This window comes from Leiobunum rupestre, chromosome 9 (assembly GCF_980474605.1).
Source record: "Leiobunum rupestre chromosome 9, qqLeiRupe1.1.hap1, whole genome shotgun sequence".
Classification (NCBI taxonomy): domain Eukaryota; kingdom Metazoa; phylum Arthropoda; class Arachnida; order Opiliones; family Sclerosomatidae; genus Leiobunum; species Leiobunum rupestre.
In genome coordinates, this window is record NC_143392.1 from 43,596,862 (window position 1) to 43,618,254 (window position 21,393).

The 21,393-nt window shown below is 41.3% G+C and overlaps 2 protein-coding genes across 4 annotated transcripts; one reads left to right on the forward strand and one right to left on the reverse strand.

Annotated features, from left to right (window-relative positions):
• Positions 1–309: 309 nt before the first annotated feature.
• LOC149928491 (large proline-rich protein BAG6) lies at positions 310–6,067 on the reverse strand. Of its 3 annotated transcripts, XM_090158403.1 has the most exons (20): positions 5,957–6,067; positions 5,674–5,755; positions 5,569–5,610; positions 5,433–5,508; positions 5,175–5,365; positions 5,035–5,106; positions 4,838–4,966; positions 4,419–4,783; positions 3,570–3,693; positions 3,342–3,500; positions 2,968–3,283; positions 2,334–2,896; positions 2,149–2,274; positions 1,991–2,093; positions 1,700–1,932; positions 1,535–1,637; positions 1,347–1,471; positions 1,030–1,287; positions 741–971; positions 310–676 (listed from the first exon to the last, which is right to left on the reverse strand). In XM_090158403.1, exons 2-20 carry the CDS (start codon positions 5,734–5,736, stop codon positions 425–427), a joined length of 3,531 nt encoding a protein of 1,176 aa, XP_090014529.1. In that variant the 5' UTR covers positions 5,737–5,755; positions 5,957–6,067; the 3' UTR covers positions 310–424. The 3 variants fall into 3 exon arrangements, with proteins under 3 accessions (XP_090014529.1, XP_090014530.1, XP_090014528.1); XM_090158404.1 differs by lacking the exon at positions 5,957–6,067 and having other exon boundaries at positions 741–962; positions 5,674–5,859; XM_090158402.1 differs by lacking the exon at positions 5,957–6,067 and having other exon boundaries at positions 5,674–5,853.
• A 5,311-nt stretch (positions 6,068–11,378) lies between these two features.
• Positions 11,379–12,122, forward strand: LOC149928492 (uncharacterized). Its single transcript, XM_090157886.1, has one exon. The coding sequence runs from the start codon at positions 11,379–11,381 to the stop codon at positions 12,120–12,122; it is 744 nt and encodes a 247-aa protein (XP_090014012.1).
• The last annotated feature ends 9,271 nt before the right edge of the window (positions 12,123–21,393 follow it).

The window sequence follows — 21,393 nt, forward strand, 5'->3', positions numbered from 1 at the left end:
ACCGCAGCTGCAATAGTGTGTCCATGACAATGAACTATTTTTTCCGATGACATTACCTAATTATATATTTTTTAATTTGAACATATCCTATGAGATTACTGATATTAAGGCCAAAATATTCTTTGGAGTTGTTTCTTTAAATATATTTAGCATAAGCCTACATATTTTTTTGGTGATAGTTTATTTCTTAACACGCTTACTTTGTACAAACAGTACTTTAGAAATAAACAATTTTTTAAATGTAATTAGGTGATTTAATGTAATAGGAATATGAAAGGTGTTAATATGAGGAAAAAAGTAAAGTATAGTCACACAAAATTTATTATTGCCATTGCAACAGAATTAGAACAGGAGAAAAATAGTAGCGCACTACTACAGTGTTACATATTTTTTTTTAAAAAGAATCAACCTGTAAATCATCAAATTAATGAAAATATCTGTCAGAATTGGGAAAGCAATCAGGCCTATAATCTCTATCAGTGGTCAATCTTGCTCTAACTTCACTCTTAACTTGCTCTCTATAAGCTGCGTGCAAATTGGTATCTTGGGTCACCTCTTGCATCAAACAATCCATATTGGCCACAGGCTGAACTCCAGAACTTTGGATAGCTCTTTGAAGAGCTTCTGGAAGAACAACGGAGACTGGCCTTTGTACTTCTTGGGATTCAGCCATTATCTGCAAAAATAAATTCTAGTCACTGCTTCTGTCTTAAAGGGGCCATGTTTTCACTTGCAATTACCCTTCGTCTTTTAGATGGCATTCCACTCATATACGCGTCACTAAAGGGAGCTTGAGGTGCTTGACGACGTTGGCGTTGAACGTCACAAGAAATTATGGGCACCCACTCTTGAGGTACTGCGGAGTGCCAAGCTTCTGGTAATATATTTTCAATTCTATTGGTCTGAGGTAAGGGTACAGACGGAAGAGCTTCACTCGAGACACCATTGGAAGCACTGGCATTCTGATTCACCTTATCAAAAGTTATATATTAAATGGAGAGTTAATAAAATGTAGTTTAAAACATTTACAGATTGTGAGAATAAAGTTGGCTCTCTGGTTCTAGTAACTTCTTCACAAACTTCCATCGCACTTTCTTCCGAATTAAGGGGAATGGTACTTGGTTCTGGTTTAGTAAGGGAATTTGACTGTGCCTCGGTGCGGACTATGTATTGTTGAATGGTGCCAGGGTCTAAAGAAACATTATCCATGATGCTATTAACTTCCCTGGCAACTCTATCTAACATCCAGTCAGGGACTCTAGGTGTGACATCGCTGCTCATACGTTGCTAAAAATAAATTGAAATGAGACAAATTTACAGAGGAAACGGATAATAAATAAACTTACAATTCCAAATTGTACAATCTTCTTGAATGAAACTTCACGATCTGCGAAACATTCTAAACTTAAAACGATATATTCAGAAATTGCAACCCTTATCATTTCGAAAAGGCGGTGTCCAAAATCATTTTCTATTTAAATAATCATCACATTTAGATACTGGAACTTTTAAATATTAATGTAGAAATTCTTACCATTGCTATTTATAAGAAATGAAAAAATTTCAAATAATTTCAGCCTAAGGAACTTCATTACCGAGGCTTTATAATCTATTCCTGGTTTTATATTTACTTCATTCTGTGTAAAGAGAATGTTACAAATTTTATTTGTTAGATTTGGTAAATGAAATTTCTAGTTACGCATGCAGCAATGATGTGTTCTCTCCATTGATCTAGGACTACTTCGACTCCCCTTTCAATGTGGGCATTAGTTACAGGTCCATCCCCTTGCATTTGCATTATTTTACGAAGCACAAATTGCTTCAAATGAGGTCTTAGTTGATTTAAGGGTAAGACGTGGCCAAAGAAAACCCCAACCAGATCACTAAATGTCAAAACTTGGGCAATGCACATGAAAAGATCACTGATGATACCTTAAATTACATTAGATTAAGAAAACCATTTTATTTGTCATGGGGGTTGTATTATTACTTTCTCCCTCCGAGTAAGAATAGCCTTCCAATTGGGAGACAAATTCACCAACAGTCATTTGTCTCTGACCAGAAATGGCTCCAGCTACTTGACTCATAGCAGTCTTTAAATTAAAGCATTATTAATGTTTGAAGAGACAATTACAATGAATTCCTTACTTGCAAAATAGTTGAGATTGAATCTTGTTCAGCTTGCATTTCTGCTGCGCGACCAGATGCTGAAGTATTAGATGACCCGGTTGAAGTTGTTGTACTAGGAGTAGCATTTGAATCTTGGTTTTGGCTCTAAATATTTTACAAATACGTTAAAAGGAATCTTCAATACATTGAGGAATTGGTTTTACTCTAGGCATCCTCTGTTGCATCATTTGTTCCATAATCCAAGCCATAGACGGATCCATTCTAACAGAACCAGAGTTGGGAAAACGAGAGCTTCTTTCTTCACCACCAAAATTGGAAGAAGCCAAAGTCCTGAAGAATGCCGAAGCTGATGCGGCTGATGGGTTTCCTGTTGGTGTGGCATTTGCAGTGTTTATACCAGGAGGGGGGTTTGCGGTGGCAGCCCCAGGGGTAAACGTACGGAATGCATTCATGAGCTGGGAAATAACTTGGTGCAAATGACTGTCTTGTTGTCCTCCTCGGGAATTGGCACTCGAAGAAGGGGGATTGGTTGTAGTGGCATTATTCATAGACGAAGCTTGTTGCTGATTGGTTCTCGATCTGCTTTGACTCCTGTTACCATTGGCAGCCCAACGTGAATTGCAGGCCAAACAAGGATCAAAACTGAAAGGATTGGCCAATCCAGGAAGGGGAATTGATGCCAATGTTCGTAGAGAGCTGGGTCCAGTGCTGATTGCGGATGTACGTGTACCAGTTGATCCAGATGTGGTGGGTGTTGTATTAGCACCTAATTATGAGGAATTACTATGCTTGATTAACAGTGGTTGGAAAAAGACCTTAAAGAAGCTGCTGATTTACCTTCAGCACCAGATGAGGCTGTTGCCGAAGCTGCATCCCCATTTCCATTAACAACTTCTCCCGATATACTATTGATGGTGAAAGCAGTTGGGGTAACTTCCATAAAGACCATTGGGTTTTGACCATTGAAGACAGCTTGACCTACACCAGGGGGCACACCAAGCAGCCCTCCAGTGTTAACCCTTACATTTCCCGGTAAAGGGCTTTCGGGTTGCGCGGAGCCTGAAGTGCCATTCTGAGGGTTAGTTTCACTTGCATTTGGTGCGTTATTAGCTTGTGGGCTGGTTGAATCCGCCAATCCAACTTGTATTTGTCCCTATAATTATAAACAATTAATAATAAATAGTATCATAGTTACAAAACTTTTAGTTTACCATGACAGGAATTGGCAAACTGGAAAGCAAACTTGCTCTGACCATTCTTGGAGGAGTGGATTGAAAAGTTATGTACAGATCACTAATTGAGTGGTAAATGTGACTGAGATAGTGCATTATGTGTGAGACGCGGTTGAAGAGCCGTTGGGACTCCATATACTACGGATAAAATGAAGTTTATTATTTTCTTACAGTTTTAACTTATCAAGGTTCTATCTTCAAACTAACATTTCCATTCAGTTCTGGATCACTATTCAATAACTGGGCAAAATTCTGAAGATGAGGTTGAAGTCTAGTCTGAATTCTTAAAATTTCTTCCATCAAATTTCCCAACATTGGAGCCCTTGGAGCACTATATAATCATGGATGTCAAATACAGCTTCATTTAATCATCACTAGGCATGTGCGAGTACTCAACCGAGTATTCGGTTCGAAGCTCGAAAAGCCTTAGTTGAAAAGCTGGAAAATGGTGCAAGCCTCAAATCAAGGCCTAGGCTTAACTTTCAAGTACCAGAAACTATTGTTTTTGCTCGCGAGACATTTAAAATGTTGGGAAAGGCTACTAAAACATTACCTTTGGTTCCGCCTTAATATCTCTTATTGGGTGAGGTACAAGTCCTAGTAGTTTCTAATTGGTCACTGATTTTAAATGTAGAAAATGAAACCAAAACCATAAGTTAAATAACGTAAGGTGCCCTAGCTGTTTATTGTCAGTTGTTTGGCGGTTCATCAGTTAGCTATTTCCTTGTTGTAGTCTCTTTTATGGCCAGTTATTAATTTAGACTTCACAAATATGTCTTCAAATAAACTTAAAAGCTTTGGCCATAAATCTTCTTTTAATCAAGAAATAGTAGAACCAAGTTATAGAGCTGTAACTAGAAACCCCCTTTTTAAGCTAAGCCTAATTATTCGAGAACTCGAAACCACTTTTTAATTTAAGCCTAAAAGCTCGAAAGCTGGATGAAATTTTAAAGCTCGGCTCGATACACAAAAAGTGAAACTTTTCATACTCTAAGCTCGGCTCGAAACCCAATAATCAGGGCTCGCACATGCCTAATCATCACTCAAATATTTTACTTATTTTCCCTCCGATTTGCGCCAGTATTGGAACTATTTCCATTATTTGATCCAGTACCAGAGCTACTGCTGGAGTTAGTGCCGCTGTCAACAGTTGACCGTTGCGCTTCTGCTGATTTGGGTCTCTCAGTTGCCTCATCAGATTTAGTAGTTGAATCTGGACTTTCTTTCTTTACTTGGCCCTCATTCAACTTGGGAATGGAGGAAGAAGCGGTACTTAGGTCTGGGTTGGAGTGACTACGTGTCAATGTTGAAGAAGTTGGAGTCTCTTCCATTGGCTCTGCATTACTTCTGGGTGTTTCATCAGCTTCCGTGTCAGTTTGCATGGGGGAATTATTTGAGCTTCCATTATTGTATACTCCACTCTGTATAAGTTATAATTAGTTATAATAAGACTTGCAAATTAATTTTATGTTTACTTCTAGCGTCCCTAAGAGTCTGTTAGCTCTACTTAGGAAAGTATGACACTGTTGAATTCTCAACTGAGCGGCGCTTTGCAATGGAACATAACCCAAATTTATGTGAACATCAACAGACGAGCCATCATCCTAACAAAAAAATTACAAATGTTAATACAGACATAATGAAAAATAGTGTTAATGATTGTGGAACTAACAGACGTTCTGGACATAACAGTGGCATTTCTTCCAATTTCACCCATGCCTGAAACTACATCTTGAACTATTTGCTGCAGATATAAAATTTGCCATAATTAATATCCATACAGTGTTTTTTAACTCTATAAAAATTACTGACTTCAACTTGGGCTGCTCCAATTACATCTTGGGGAATGGTAAAAGCTCCGAGTAGAAAGTTTCCACCTTCTCTCGGGTTTCCTGTAGTAGTTCTTGGTCCAGTTGAGGCACTGGATGATGAACTTGAAGAGCTCTGACCAGCCGCCTGGGGAGGAGGTCGCTGAACCAAATGAATGACTTTTCCATGGACATCTTACAAAATTTATGAAAATTAATTTGATTTGTAAGCAAGATATAAGATAGGCGTAATGTAACTAACCAAATTCTGTAAGCTTCTTTTCATCTTGCAATACCCGACCACAAAAAATTAACCGTTGCTTATCAGCAGGTATGCCCTAAATTTCAAACAAATTATTAAGTAGGTTTTGGTAGTTATTAACCAGTTGATAACATACCACAGAAGGCGCAATTTTTTCTTTAAAAGCTTTTACAGTAATCTGAAAAACTAATTATTAACAAAAATCCCAATTTCTTACAAGTTACACAAAAGTAGATCTTACATCATCTGGTACAGTGTAACTATGGTTCTGTGAATCTAGAGTTTTTACTGTCACCTCAATCATTTTTGTGACAGATTTATCTCTAAAATGTAACGGTAACTAATATTAATCGTATAATTAATACTAGAATACGTTTCTGAATAAATTATGAGTACGGCAAAACTGTTAACTGTAAGTATTCACCACGGCTTAGCTTTATTATTAAAATCTTACTATATAGATCAACTTATTCTAATCACTTTGTTTATGGTATAAAAATGTTGAAACTATTAAAACCAGTTACTTTTTAGGTCTGCGTCGCGATTTCTAAGTTAACTTAAACAGAAAGGGCAAATCAATCGCAATGCCTCCGTTATTCTATTAAAGCCCCTTGCAGGCTCGCATCGGTGCCTCAGGGGTTACTCACTCTTTTGTATACTTTTTGCTTGGTTCAAAGGTTCAAAGGTTTTTTATTCGCTCGTACAAAGTACACCCTTTTGTAACAGGGCGGCTCCAATGGGAGCTCAGCATTAATTATACAATAATACACTAGTAATAAAAATAAAAGGTAATGGTAATGGAAAATTAACCAGGAAAACGTAAACAGGAAAGAGTAATATACAACGTTATGTAATAAATTTTAGGGGGAAGTACTATGTAGACCGGGAAACAGAGAAGTTAGGGTAGTCAAATAAGTTAATTTTTCTTCTTCTGCCAAGTCTCTAACACCTTTTGGATCACCTCGAAGTCCCAAACATCCCCTGCAAGACCAAGAATATTTTCCAAGGGGCACCCAAAATGCTCTGCCCGCCAGCTGTTACACGCTTGGTCAGTTTCCGTTTCTGGGCATTCTAGGAGAACATGGTAAACATCCTCATTCACTTGACCACATAGCTTACAAAGCGGGGATAAGGCTTCTGGGCACGGCCAACTTCGATCGCGCGAACCGCGCTTTAGCGACCCCGTCGATCGCCCCGCATCTAATGTATTTATTTATTTATTTATTTATTATTAAGAAAAATACAAGTTACAAAGCTAAAATAGCTTGTATATAACCCACAAGTGGAAAAGCAAGAAAAAAAAATTAAACGGTAGAATGGAGAAACTCCCGAGTGCGGCTGCGGAAAGTCCAACGAGATTGAGCAGAAAGTACATCTGCGGATAGCACGGAAAGCAAGGTGCCATTGACGTTGTTTGGTCCGGGCCCGTGGTTTGAATATTTTCGCTGCATGACCCCTGGTCTTGCGAAGAGTGTCTAATTTGAAGAAGGTGGACAACTGGAGAGCAGACTGACCCGACCACATGCTCCAGATACACACCAGGTCATTAATCGCGTGTCTGAGAAGCGGGGAGTCCAGCTTGAGGGCCTCATTCCGCGCAACCGGAGGAAGGCACTCAAGGCCCTTAGTGAGTTTAGTAAAACGGTTGTGGGCTTTTGTAAGGTTGTCCCGGTCCCCTTGAAGGGGCGGGCTCCACACTTCGGATCCAAAGTTGATATAGGGCAAGACAAGGGAGTTGTACAGGGTACGTATCAGCCGTGGGGAGCGAAAATAAAAAGAGCGACGTGTCAAGCCGGTGATAGAATTAATCTTTTTAACAGCTTTTGTGCAGTGGTGACTGAAGTTGAGGGAGGAGTCCACCCAAACTCCGAGATCGCGCACCGGAGAATCACTGGTCGAGATAGTAGAACCACCCAAAAAGTACGAAGCACAGGGATTAGAACGCCCAAGGTGGTTCACTCCACATTTAGAGACATTAAATTCCATTTTGTGAGCGTTAGCCCAGGCCGCCACAGCCTGGAGGTCTTGATTGAGGCGCTGTTGATCTAATGAGGTGGAAACCTGGTTTGCTAATTTGTGTGTATGAATAGTCCCGATAGGGGCGCTACATACGACCAAAAACCTACTGGCTGCGTTCAACAACTATCAACGGAGAAAAACCGCTGAGTTATCGTTGAGTTCTTTTAATCAACGCTACGTCACAAAAATCTAAAAGTTGTTGTACGATTTCATAGTTCGCTGACTTAACGAACAAAATATCGTCTGCTACCCCTCCTTTAACTTTGTCGAATGACGTCACGACACCGATGAGCAACGGAAAAACCTGCTCCTCCGACCGCTGACTTCGTTGAGCAACATGACGTAGAAACCGGAAGTTCAAAAAAGCGTACAGTAAGCTCAACTCAACGCTGAGCCATGGAACGTAGCCTGAATCACCAAAGGCGGGGAATACAAGCGAAATCGCGGAAAAATGTTTTTTCTTCGGTTTTCCACTTTCCTACTTAGTAAAAAAACAAGGTATATTAAGTTAAACTATGTTATCGCAATAGATTTATGTATAATTCATAATTTAATAAAATATTACCTTATAAATATTAAATGAAGAAAAGAGACGTGATTCCGCCATGATTCCTTAATATTCCGTGATTCCACTCTTGATTCTTTGATTCTTATTTGATTCCGTGATTCTTGTTCGGCTACACACTTGTACAAGGTTCCTTGATTCATTCATTCGCAACCAAAACCAATCTAGCTGTTCAAATCTTAATCTTATAGAAAAGGTGGTGTGACTAGGCAAATGACCAATTAAAAATTGTCTATAAATGTATATAAAGGTCTAGATAAATTTCGGGGCGTCTAAGCCTAACATAAAATACGGAATTGACACCTAGCAGACACCGAGGAAGGCACGTGACCAAGAGCGCGAGCCCTCTTAGCATTTTAGTACTAAGCACTTGACCTTTCCGCAGGCCGTAGTCTTTAGACACCATCTGTTAGTGACTTATAGTATAATTTTTAAGCAGGAGACAATGGCTCTTGCGACGATAGCACGAGCTTTCTTACCGATAGATAGCGCCTTATAAGGATAGCCTGCAGAAATTACGCGTTTCTGCTAGCTGTCACCTCCGTATTCACTCTCTTTGAAATATTTTATCTAGACCTTTATATACGTTTCCTATATCCATGGAGGAATAGTAGAGGAGGGGAAAGGAAAGAAGGCGCTAAATCCGACAGCGTAGTGCCAGTTCGAGGCGGGGGAAAAAAGGGGGGAAAGTCGAGGTAGACTTTTTAAAGAATTCAAACCCTAACCGGTAGATCGCGCCATGATCGCGCTGCCTTTGTTGGAATGTATGAATAGATAAAGTCTACCTCGACATACCCCCCGTTTCTACATCCCCCTTTACGCGATTTCTGAAGAGGAACGTTAGTGCTTAGCCCAATCAAAACTATCAATACCACTCCAGGGCTATTCCTCTATGCTATATCTATGGTCCGTTTAAAAAATAAATCGAAGGTGGTCAGTTGAGGGTCAGTGGTTCACTGGACCACTATATAATAGAGTCTCACTGGTGTTTGAAAAATCCAGCCCGAAAATCGAGTAGCAGGTGAATTTTCAATCCCTACGTCATACTTTCGCACGGGAAATTGTAATAATTCGAAGGCCGGTGTGGCCTTTAATTCAACTTGGTCTACGGATACCTATTATGGATTAGCTCAGGTATTTCAGGGCACGGTGTCGAAGGCTAAGTCGATGGTAACTGCCACTCACTGGTTCACTTTTAAAAGTTCCTTATTTTCCACCCTGTAAAGGGGCTCACTGTAGTTTCAGTCTGCATGAGATTCAAACCTCGCCTTCAAAGTTTCAAATTCGAGTAATCGATTGTAATACGCCCGAGAATACGACGAGCTAATACGCTCGGTAATACGAATACGAATCAACCATGGACTAATTGTTGTTAATTAGTCCATGATTCAACTATAGCCACGTTCACACATACGCGTTTCGTCGAAAAAGGTTTCGAAGCTCTTCAAATCGTTTTCGACCATAAGTGTGAGCCCAGTTAAATCAGAGAGAATTTATAACATAACATTCTAAATTATCTCTGGTTGAATCGCTTAAAACTGTTTCAAATCACTAAAAAACCGTTTTCGGGCCTCAACATGTCGGCTCGACATCAAGTAGCTCTTTTTTCAACAGATGTCGCGACCATCGCGACGCTATCGTCGTAATCAAAACAAGTTAGTTAAGTTACATTTTGACCCAAAAGGCGATAATTATAGGATTGGATCGTTTGTAAATTGGTGAATAACATAAATTACAGCAATTATAAACAATATTTTTACATGGGATATATAATTTAGGTTAAATTTCACTAAATATAGTATAAGTTGTTTAAATATAATACTCAACAACGGCTCTCTGACGATGTTATCATTGGGGGGGGAGAGTAACGTTTAAAAGGTTGGTGTATAATATGGCTGGAAGCCTTCACACCAGGCACACAGGAGAGGGACTCATTCAACTACAATACCATCAAGTAATCCAAAAGGCCCAAACAAACGTCCGTAAACTGTTATAGTCAAGCTTGATTGGTTTTACGTAAAATGTCACAGGTGGCCGCAACGACGTCGGAGAATCCAGCGTGTACCTTCTTTGAGCACGTCTACTAGATTGGCCGGCAGATCCCTAGACGTAAGTGCCCGAAGAAGAAAAGCCCGAGCCGTCCGTCGCGATGGGCAAGCGAATAAGGCGTGAGAAGCGTCATCCACTGCTGCTCCACACCGTGCGCAGGAGGCCGTGGAACTTAGATTAAAGCAATGGAGAACCACCCTAGTGGAAAGTCTGCACAGCCGAGGCACGCGAGTAGCGTGTCATCCCGCCGCGTTTAAGTTATCCGCATAATGGCTTGAGAGCCAGGAAAAGGCTTCGCGTCCAGAAGACGCCATTGTGTCCTAGTTACTGACCAATCTGTCTATGAAATTGCCCTCCGTGAGGAGGAAGTCCACCTTTGCTGGGCGTAGAAGCTTAGTAACTCCCGCCAGACGGTCCGCCATTTCATTGGCCAGAAATCCAACATGAGCCGGACACCACAGGAGAGTTATGGGCCACTGGTATCCATCACAAAGGTCGTGAATGGTGGTGACCACCGGGTCCGTAGAACGAGAGTGAAAGTGCGTAAGACAAAGCTTTTTGAATAGCGAAGAGTTCGATCCTATTCATGGAATAACCGGAATCCACAAGACGCGTCGTGCCGACATTGAATCCGGGATCGCGAAAGCCACACCCGAGCCCTCAGCCAACGAGCTGTCGGTATAGATGACTGTAGCGTTCTTTCCGTGAGGTTCTAGAGCTGCAAGGAAAGGTTGTCGCAGCATATCCGAACTGTTATCCTCCTTAGCGGTAGTGAGCCAAGTCGAGAGAATCGTCGCGGCGCGGCGGGCTGTTGCCAGGATGCGAACCCTTGAAAGACAAATGGCGACGGTAGGTATTCAAGAGCCAGCTCAGGTTGTGGGCCTGTGCCAAACGCCAAGCCCTGAGGAGGAATAGTAAACGTCCCAACGGGAAGCGATGTTCCAAAGTCTCGAGAGGAGACAATCCTTCCCTCAAAAAGGAGGTGTAGTAAGAAGGAGTGTCCGCCGCGGCACACGGAGCGAGGTTGAGGAGGTCTATCAAATCGCGTCTGAAGCACAATGGAGGAAGCGCTGCTTCCGCCTCCATGAGACTAATGGCCAAGGATGACTCTGAGAGCTTCATTTTGAACCTTGTCGAGCTTAGAAAAAGCAGTGGAGGTAGCCGACGCATAGAGAGAGCTTGAATAATCCATCCTGGAGCGAATGCGATGGGTGTAAAGCATTCTAAGGACTGCTCTGTCGGCCCTCCAGTCAGTCACTGAAACTGCCCTCAAAAGATTGAGACGCTCCAGAGAAGTCGAGATCAGCCCGTTGATGTGGGCCGCCCATGAGAGATTATCGTTTATAGTAACCCCTAGATATCTGTATGACGTCACGACCCCTTCCAACTGCTCTCCTACAACCCATTCTACTACCACGGCACTCACCCCAAACGCTATCACAGGAGGAACACGCGCGCAGCGGAAGGAAATACCCCCCTACGTCACGCCTACCGGAGCAAACCACGCGTCTCTACGGACGGGAAATCCACTGACGCCAGACCTCGCTTCGACCAGTTCCAATCCGGTTAGGGAACCCTACCCCCGAGTAAGGTCGCATATAAAAGGGGGCTACGGCCCCCGAAGAAGACACACTCACGGCAGTGCTCGACAAGAACCAGTTCCAGACGCCGACACTCAACCCACCCAAAGCCTCAACATCGGACCAGCCACCACTCTCGCCGCAGATCCAGCCGCCGCTCCTGGCGCAGAACCAGCCGCCACTCTCGACGCAGAACCATCCACCGCTCTCGACGCAGAACCAGCCGCCGCTCTCGACGCAGAACCAGCCGCCGCTCTCGACGCAGAACCAGCCGCCACTCCTGACGCAGAACCAGTCACCGCTCCTGACGCAGAACCAGTCACCGCTCCCGACGCAAAACCAGCCGCCGCTTTCGACGCAAGACCAGCCGCCACTCCCGACGCAGCGCCAACCGAGGAACCCACCGCTCCACCAGCCACCGATCAACCAGCCCGCTATACTCTACGGATTCGCGTACCGCGAAATTACAAACAATAAAGCTTGTAATAACTTTGCCTCTGTCAATAAAACCATTACTACCAAAACAACCGTTTCAATATTCCGTCCTAGCTGAAGTTGAAGAGCGTCCGGAATCTGTTTGACCTTGGATAGAACCATGTATTTGCCTTTCAGCGGCTGGAAGTTTAGACCCCATCGTACGCCATAGGACGAAACATTGTCCAGGGCGACCTGCATGGTCGTATATAGACGCTCAAAGTTCCGACCGCAAATCCAGGCAGTGATATCATTTGCGTGTTCACCTTGGTCGACCGCCCTGGGACATAGCAAGGGAATCCCATCCAGCATGATGCTGAAGAGGAGGGGACTTACCGAGCTGCCCTGAGGGACGCCCTGCTTAACCGTTGACTCGCACTTGGGAGGTACGATCTGTCAAGAACCTTTCCACACAGCTGAGAAGGTTGCCCTCGAGGCCGCAACGTTGGAACTAATAGAGGAGCGCGTGGTGAGGAACATTCCCAAAGGCGTCTTATAGATAATGTTGGTTGGTTGCTAGGGCACACTGTGCCACCGTAGTCAACCGGAAAGCATTATACAAACACTCCACAACCTTTTTCTGGTCAGTGAGTATTTCAGCACCATTATGGAGCGCGAGGAGCTTCCTGGGGTGAATCCCTGTTTTGCACCACCTAACCTGGTTCCAAACTTGAGGCAGGGGCGTATGTGTATGTAGCCTGTCGCAATAGGCCCTCCAACTAGCAAGCTTCTTGTCACTAATCAGTCGTTTATAGACACCCTTCTCCCTTATGTAAGCAACCTGGTCCAACAGGTGTCCCGACCGCTCGGCCCTGCGACGGGTCTGACGGACTTCCTTGGCCTTGTTAGAACAGCGTTCATCCCGCCATGGAGGCAGAGTATAAGGATAACGGAGCGTCCCCCAGTGTGTCATCCAAATGATTCTAAAACGTTTCCTGTCCGCCACTAGCATACCACTTGCCGTAGAACGTGTAGTGTGTGCTGGGCATACGAGGGAAAACCTCCGGAGGGAACTTCGGAGGGCTGGAGGGCTTAACGTTTATTTCAATGAGGCCCTCAAACCCCTCCGGAGGTTTGCGCATGTATGATGCTGGGCCACCTATAAAAATAGGGAGATGATCATTTGTTCCTCGGTTTAAGACTGTCCAGGGGAGGGAGTTAGCCAATTTGGAGCTTACGAAAGTCAGATCGAGGGCAGCCTCTGGGCCCCGAATTGGGTCTCCAGTGTTGAGGACGACCTGATGGTCATGGGCTTCTAGCCACCTCTGGATGAGGCGGCCTTGCTGATCCGTATGACTACTACCCCAGAGTGTGTTTAAATCGCCTAGGATAATGGGTGGTGTGTCAACTCCTAGGAGAAGATTGTCTGGAGGCTACACCACCCGGGTCATAGATGTTAAAAAGCGTAATCCAGACAGTGGTAAAGCGGATCTTAATAGCCAGCACTTCCATCCTAACACATCCTGGGGAAGGAAGTTGTACAGTCGGAAGAGAACTAGCAACCAGAATCGCAACGCCACCCCTGAATTAAAGGCTTCAAAAGTCGCTCGATGACTTAGGCCTAAGGTGGTGCCTTGGGTATTAGCCTAGCTGATTATTATTATTATTTTTATTATTACCTTTCGCCGGGGGTGGGAGAGAAACGCGGTCCGCGCGGAACACATCATAAAATCCAAAGTGAACGTTAAAATTTAACTTCATTTTTCAGTAATAGATGGCACCGTGGTCTCCACTCAAGTCGCTTTTTTATCGAAGAATCGGATAGATTCATGTCCACTCTAATAACAGGGGCCTTTTCAAGTTTTCATAATACAGGTGACAATGATAGAGCTGACAGTTGCTGTAAGTGTGACCGAGGCTTATGACTGTGATTCCTTAAATCAATATTAGATTCCGTGATTCGAACGAGATTCCGTGATTCGTATGTGATTCATCGATTCGAATAGGATTCCAAGATTCCGAAGATTCGAATATCCCCAAGATTCCTGATTAGATTCTTGAGATTCGGAATCAAGGAATCCAGGTCCGTACGAGATTCCTCGAATTGACGGACCCCTCGGAAAATATATACACGCTAAATTCAGGTGATTGAGGGGGCCGCTAAAGCGCGGTACGCGTGCTCGAAGTTGGCCGTGCTCTGGGATTTCCATTGAGTTGGGAATATATAACTAGAGATACAATTACTTCTTCAAAAATCGGGGTTTCACGGGACAAATTCTTCACTGAGTCTGAGTGTAATCTTTCTCATTCGGCGGTGGTGCCTTATATATTTTCAAAAAAACTATATTTAAGCAAATATTGTCTGCATTCGAGGTATGATCGGTGGTTGACTTTTTGTTGCTCATGTTTTATGTTTTTGTTAAATTTGTTTTACGGTATTTTAGCTAGTTTTCCCCAGTTTTTCCTTATCCCCAATTAGTTATCCCCCTTTTACCTTTTGTCTTGTTTGTTTTTTTTTTTTGTTCTTTTCTCGTTACCGTTCCTGTGAAACACAAAGCAGACATAAATAGTCATTTTTTTTGTTAAAAACACAACGAAAAAAAAAGGAAAAAAGAAAACAGTAGAAAGGACTGCCAACTTTTATCTTTCAGTATATATATTTTTTATTTTTCTTTTGTTTTTGAGTATCGGTATCAGGGTGTGTATGGTGCGAAGACCTAGTTGTCATGTGCACCAAAATAAAGTTTATTATTTTTGAAAAAAAAAGCAAATATTGTCTGCTTATATCTTGGAGGAATAAAACAAGTATACAGGAGTTGCGGAGTGCTGCGAAATCGGTTTCGTCAGTGACCGTGAACTCGCGCGAGACGGAGGGGTTCAAACGCGACTAGCGCCAACTGCATTCGGAATTTTGCAACTATTCTCATTTTATAGCATTGTTTTCGCTTTATCTGGTTTGTTTTATTCCTCCAAACAAATACGAGTCATTTTGGAAAAAGGCGCAAGGAATTTAGAAATGTTTCAAAACAAACCAGACGACGCGAAAACAATGCTATAAAATGAGAATAGTTGCAAAATTCCGTATGCAGTTGGCGCTAGTCGCGTTTGAACCCCTCCGTCTCGCGCGAGTTCACGGTCACTGACGAAACCGATTTCGCAGCTCTCCGCAACTCCTGTATACTGGTTTTATTCCTCCAAGCTTATATACTTTTTTGCAAAGGTTCACGTCAGCGTTGGAAATAAGGCGGTGGCAGTGGCCAAATGACCAGTTTAAAAATTTCCGGGACCAGTTTATTAATTAAATCGGAGGGGGGTTAGTGGTCCACTGGACCACTTAATTAATTCAAGGTGTTTTAATTTTTTGAGTGATTCTGCCAAAAGACTGCCATAGACATAATAAAGAAATAGACCCAAGATTGTACGGGTGGTTAATACGGAGGCGACGACTAGCAGACAACCAGTAGTTGACTATAAACTAAGTATTATAAATAGTTAGGCCTATGCGACCAAGGTAAAATTCCCAAACAAACAGAGAAGAAAAATTTAGCTTTTGGATATGAGCTAGCTAGGTAACATTTTGCATAACATTAGCTTACAAGAGTGACAGAATTAGATAGCAAAGGTGAGCCTAACTAGCCCTAAATACCGTAAACTATTTTTTTAATAATAAAGATAAGGTACAACAATTATTCAAAAGATAATCTATCATCTCGTAAAATAACAAAAAATTCTGTATTTACCCTTCGAAAAATATGAATCCGAAAACCACATCTTGCTTTATACTTACAGCTAATACCGTGAAAGAAAGTGGAAAAGACCACTAATGAATCAACAACACCTGTAAATGGTTATTTGCATCAGTGCCTACGTTATTCACATAGTAGACCTGATCACTAGTTAAAATAAGCTTCGTGCGCGCGGTGTAGATGGTGTTACTGTCGTTTTAGCCAAGAACCTAATCGGTGGTCTGCAAGCCATTCGATTAAACGTTCTAGTTTGTTATCCGATTTCTATGGTTTTAGTAGACGACTTTTCGATTTAGTTCATACCATTAAGTTGGGAATAAATAGAGGTACAAATGCAATCTGGTAGTCGCGGGACAAAAATGTTGCTTCAAATCTGAAACGTTATCACTCGACGATGTTGCCATCTATCTCTAGCTGTGGGAATCATTAAAGCCTGAAAGCAAAATCCACGTATATCATTCTGATTTCTGTATTTAGTTACGTGGATTTTACTTTCTAGCGACGTTGTTTCTTGCGAAATTGACGGATTTTGAAATGACGTTTTAGCGCGCGACACTACAGGTACATGTCTTGGGCACACAGCCTTCTTTGCGTGCTTTTTTGACCATAACATGTAGAGGTATTTTCACGCGCAAAATGAATTTTAAAAGCCGTCAATTGACGCAAAATTTTAAACGGAGAATTAGGCTTAGCAAACTAAACGCGTCTCGAAGTTACAGTGATTTATTAGACAAAAAGATTATTTTTAATAGGCTATTGTAATTGTTTAATAAGCTATTGTAATTGTTTATTAAGCTATGGTAATTGTTTGATAAGCTATTGTAATTGTTTAATAAGCTATTGTAATTGTTTATTAAGCTATGGTAATTGTTTGATAAGCTATTGTAATTGTTTAATAAGCTATTGTAATTGTTTAATGAACACCATATGATGGGTTGAAACGTTTTAGTTAAAAGGTTGTGTTAATACCGGTAGAAACCAAAATGTTCAATGCATAAGTAAGTGTATAATAAGAAATAAGGAATAGATGGGATTTATCTGAAGCAATGATTTAATATTTAGATTCCCAATTAAAAGACCGACTTTAGTAAAGAAAAGGCTTGAGGCTATTAGGTAACTTGATGTGACACCCGGTCCACAACAACTAGAAGACGCGATTGCGGGGTTCATTTTGATCATTCTGCTTATCATGACAACGCGAAAATAAGAGTACTCCGGTAAAATGCAGTGCCAACTTGGAAATTTAATTTATTTAATGTTAAGACGTTCCCGGCTTGTGTACAAACATACCAAAAAGATATGAGATCAAACTGAAAGAAAAATAATGTTGATGAAAATTCCAAGGTAGATTTTGAAAAATAATAAAGCACGGGCCAAAGCAATCCACAAATACAATTAAAATATAAGCCAAATTACAAACCCTGGGAAAAATTAACATAAAATGAAATGGAAAATTTCTAAATTAAGCTTATATTTAACGATATACTTTGGTTATGGGTAATGTTGCTTGAGGGATAAATATCGCGAACATGATTATTGCTAAACAACGAAAGGCTTAATAATCCTACGGAATGATTCATGAAGGGTTAATTTATCCATCTGAGAGTGTTGTTAAAATTCTTCAAATAAAGGAAAAATGCATACGAAGCATTAAACTGGAAAATCAAGGGGCCTCAAATAAACTCCTTACCTTAAAAATTGAGTTGCTGGTTCGAAGGTGCCTTAACCATGATCATATTTGACCATGATGAAACACTTCTCCCAGATTTGAATGATCACATGTTTGACCCAGAGGTGGGTTTTAACTATATCATTTAAATTCCCCCGTCCCTAAAGTAATTAACTTTTACACCGACTTAAGACTTAAAATAGCGAAGAATATTAATGAGAAGGTGAAAAGGGATTGCATTAGGAAAATACTAAATTGATTTTGTTCAAAGGCCTAAAGTTATGTTTGGAGTTATGTTAGAATAATACAATATTGACTTTTTATTATAATCAGAATATTAAACGTTATTTTGAGTTTTTTCCCAGTAATTTAAATATCTAAATACAAATTACCACCAAGATACACGTGAACCCGTGCAAAAAAGTATATAAGCAGACGATATTTGCAAAAATTTAGTTTTTTGAAAAAGATAGAAGGCGCCACCGCCGAATGATATAGTTTACTGTCAGTGAAGAATTTTCCCGCGAAACCCCGATTTCTGACGCCGTTATTGTATCTCTAGTTATATATTCCCAACTCAATGGTTCATACTCTCTTTAATGACCTGTTACGGAATACCATAGAAATCTGGAATCTAGGAGCAACAAACACAGGCCCCCACACAAGGAGAACGCAACCCGCCAAAAGTCGTCTATTTTATTGTGTACAATTTTCATTGGTTAGACGCTTTAGCGCCTGCTGCTATCCCAAGGGGAAAATTGGGAAATTGTCTCCCCCTTTTCCGTAAAACGTTCAGCGTAAAGGTTCGTCCAATGAAATTTGTACACAGCACTGCGTTAGAGGGTGGTTTAAAGGCTGGCTGCGTTATCCTTGTGTTTGTTGCTCCTAGGTAGAATGCTGCCGTCTATGGCGGGACCTGTCACCTGTTCGCCAGGGGCCGTTCAGCCAATGAGAGGCGAAAGAGTGACTACGCTACCCCCGACGCGTCATCCCTCGGCGGAAAAGTATTAAAACTGCAAACGATGCTTTCGACTAAAGCCAAGGTTGCTAGAGATGCTGCGCGTCAAAATTCTGAGAATTCGAATTCTCACTTCTCAAAATTTTTACAGTCCTTCTCACAGGAAGTGACGTAATATCTTCTCAAGAGTTCAGTAAGAATGCCTCCGAGCATTCTCACTTGGTCAAAAAGGGTGGGGGAAGGATTATAAATAAAAATGGCAGTTAGTTTATTTGATACTGAAGAAAATAAAAAGTATGACATTTTTGTGGCCGAAAATGAATTTCAGAGAAAATCGAATGTCAAGTTAATTTCGGATTCTTCCTATTAAATTATAAATAAAATGTTTTCTTCCTCAATATATTGTCGTGAAATCGTGTAAAAATAATATTTATTGTCAAAGGCTAGTTTACAACGTTCGTCACCTCGTGACATTCTCGTAAGTCGCCTTTTTTAGAAGAATCTTTTTACATTTGGCGCTTTCTCACAGGATTTTGACGCGCACCAGATGTCACCTGTTACCGGTGGTAGTCGCTCTTTGAGTCCTGATTGGTTGATATTGGTCGATCGTCTGCCACGGATGTTTGGCTATTTCCCAGTTACGCGGTAGCATTCTACCCTATAGGATTTCTATGCGGTGTACTGTGTACAGCCCTTTTGTAACAGGGTGGCTTAAAGGGGCTCCAAAGTTCGGTGGCAAAATAAAATAAAATTGAGCATGCTTTTCATTCCCCCCAGCTCCTCACTCGGCCTTGGCAGAGGCGGGCAGAGTCAACCGTAAATTTCACACTTTACTGACTTTACACACATTTTGCCACCGAACTTTGGAGCCCCTTTAAGGCACGCCAAATCGAATAAAATTCGTCTTTACCCTCTCTGTCTCAGACTACGAACACACAGTAAAAATGCACCCTAGCTTACATCGTGCTCGGAACCTCCATGGTTTGGAACCCCCGGCCAGTGCCCCCGCCAGCAGTAGGCACAAGTAGGCACGTGCCTATGTTCAAAAATTTTAGGCCTATTTTAGGGGCCTCTAAAAGTTTAAAAAAATTGCCTCTGGGGCCTCCAAATGTGATTTTTAAATTTTATTTATTTTTAAAAATTGGTCATCTAGCCCCCTAAAAAAAGAACTCCCATTCAATTCCAATTTCCAACAGTCCTAAATGGCCCTAACAAAACGTTCCCTTTTGAACCACCTATACTCGAAATCAATATTACTTGAGTACACAAACAAAGGCAGCGAACTCTGTGGTTTCTGCTTTTGGTAGTGTACTCTGTTAACATTGATATAGAGTATATGACAAAAGACTGGCCCGGGACGGGGAAGTCCGTCGTGCAAGGAAAGCAGCAAAAAAAACCACCTGTTCGCCTCAGTGAGAACTTAGCTCCAACCAACACAATAAACAAAAGGGGGCACAAAGTGAGAAACTGGATTTCTTTAATACGACTTAAACCGTTGCAACGCTTAAACGACGGGAAATCCCAGCGGAGCTGAAGTCGAAGCGTAAAGCGTACCAGTCACTACTTTGAATAGAGAGCGTCCTGGGGATTAGGGTTTTTTCTTTTTTACTCCTTGTCCCTTTTGCGAAATCACGTGATATCAGTGACCACTGATCGTAGAGAAAGGACCTAGACCTTCGGTGGTCGGACTTGTCCCAGATAACGCGCGTTTCTTCATTTCGTTTTCTGCTCCGCAACAAACAGGTAGTTCTCAATTTCGATTCTCTCCCAGTCAAATTTTTTCTAAGTCTCTTCCGAGACTAACTTTGCCAATACAGCCTTTTTAAAGGTTATTTAGCTGTTTTAAGCTAATTTTTAAACAGCCTTTTTCAAGACTAATTAGCTATTCTAGCTAAATTATTCAAAAAGCCCTTTTCAAGGCTAATTAGCTATTCTAGCTAAATTATTCAAAAAGCCCTTTTCAAGGCTAATTAGCTATTCTAGCTAAATTATTCAAAAAGCCTTTTTCAGGGCTAATTAGCTATTCTAGAAAAAATATTCAAACCGCTTTTTTCAGGGCTTTGATATAGCTGGTATTATTAAAAAGTCTGTTTGAAGACTACATAGCTTTAACTAAGCTTTATTTCCTTAAACCTTTTTAAGGTTATTTCGCTATTAGTATATAATAGTAGCATTTTCAAATATGAGTACCAGAAAATTTTTATCTGGGTCCCAAAAATGAGAAAAAGGGAAAAGGGAAGATAGTTTCGTTAGTAATCAGAAAGGTGCAATGGCACGTTTTTTGAAATCGTCGGCGCAAAGCCATAACTATAGTTCTGAGAAAAACCTAGTCAAAGAATTGGGAAAGGGTTTAGAATCCTTGGAGACTGATAACAGTCACTGTTTTACTAATACTGCTGAAGTTCTTCCAAACGTCAGTACTGATATGGAAATGGAACTGACTCATGAAGGATAAATTGCAGAAGTAATTGCAAACCCCAACTCTAACCATGCACAAAATACATCAAACAACGTGTCCAATTCAAAATAAATGGGCTTACACGCGTTGAATAACTTGGATAATAGTCTAGATAAAGATTGCCTTCCAGTTCAGCCTAAACTAAATCCTTTTCCTAAAAGATTAATTGGCGGTAAAAATCGAGGTTTCAAATCTTCTTGGTATGACAAATATCAAATGATTGAGTATTCAGTTGCAAAGGATGCAGTGTATTGATTTTGTTGCCGTCATTTTTTAGGCAGTAGAAACACTGCATTTCTAAAGGGATTTTCGGATTGGAAAAACATGGGGACACAATTCGAAGAACACTTCACTTCCAACAAATCTTCTCACCAACTAGCCTACAAAATGTACTTAGACTACATGGAATCCAAATCCCGTGGATCAATAGTTTGCCAGGTTAACGACCACCATAGACTAGACGTTATTAGAAACAGAGAGGTCCTGCCTACACACGTGGAAGT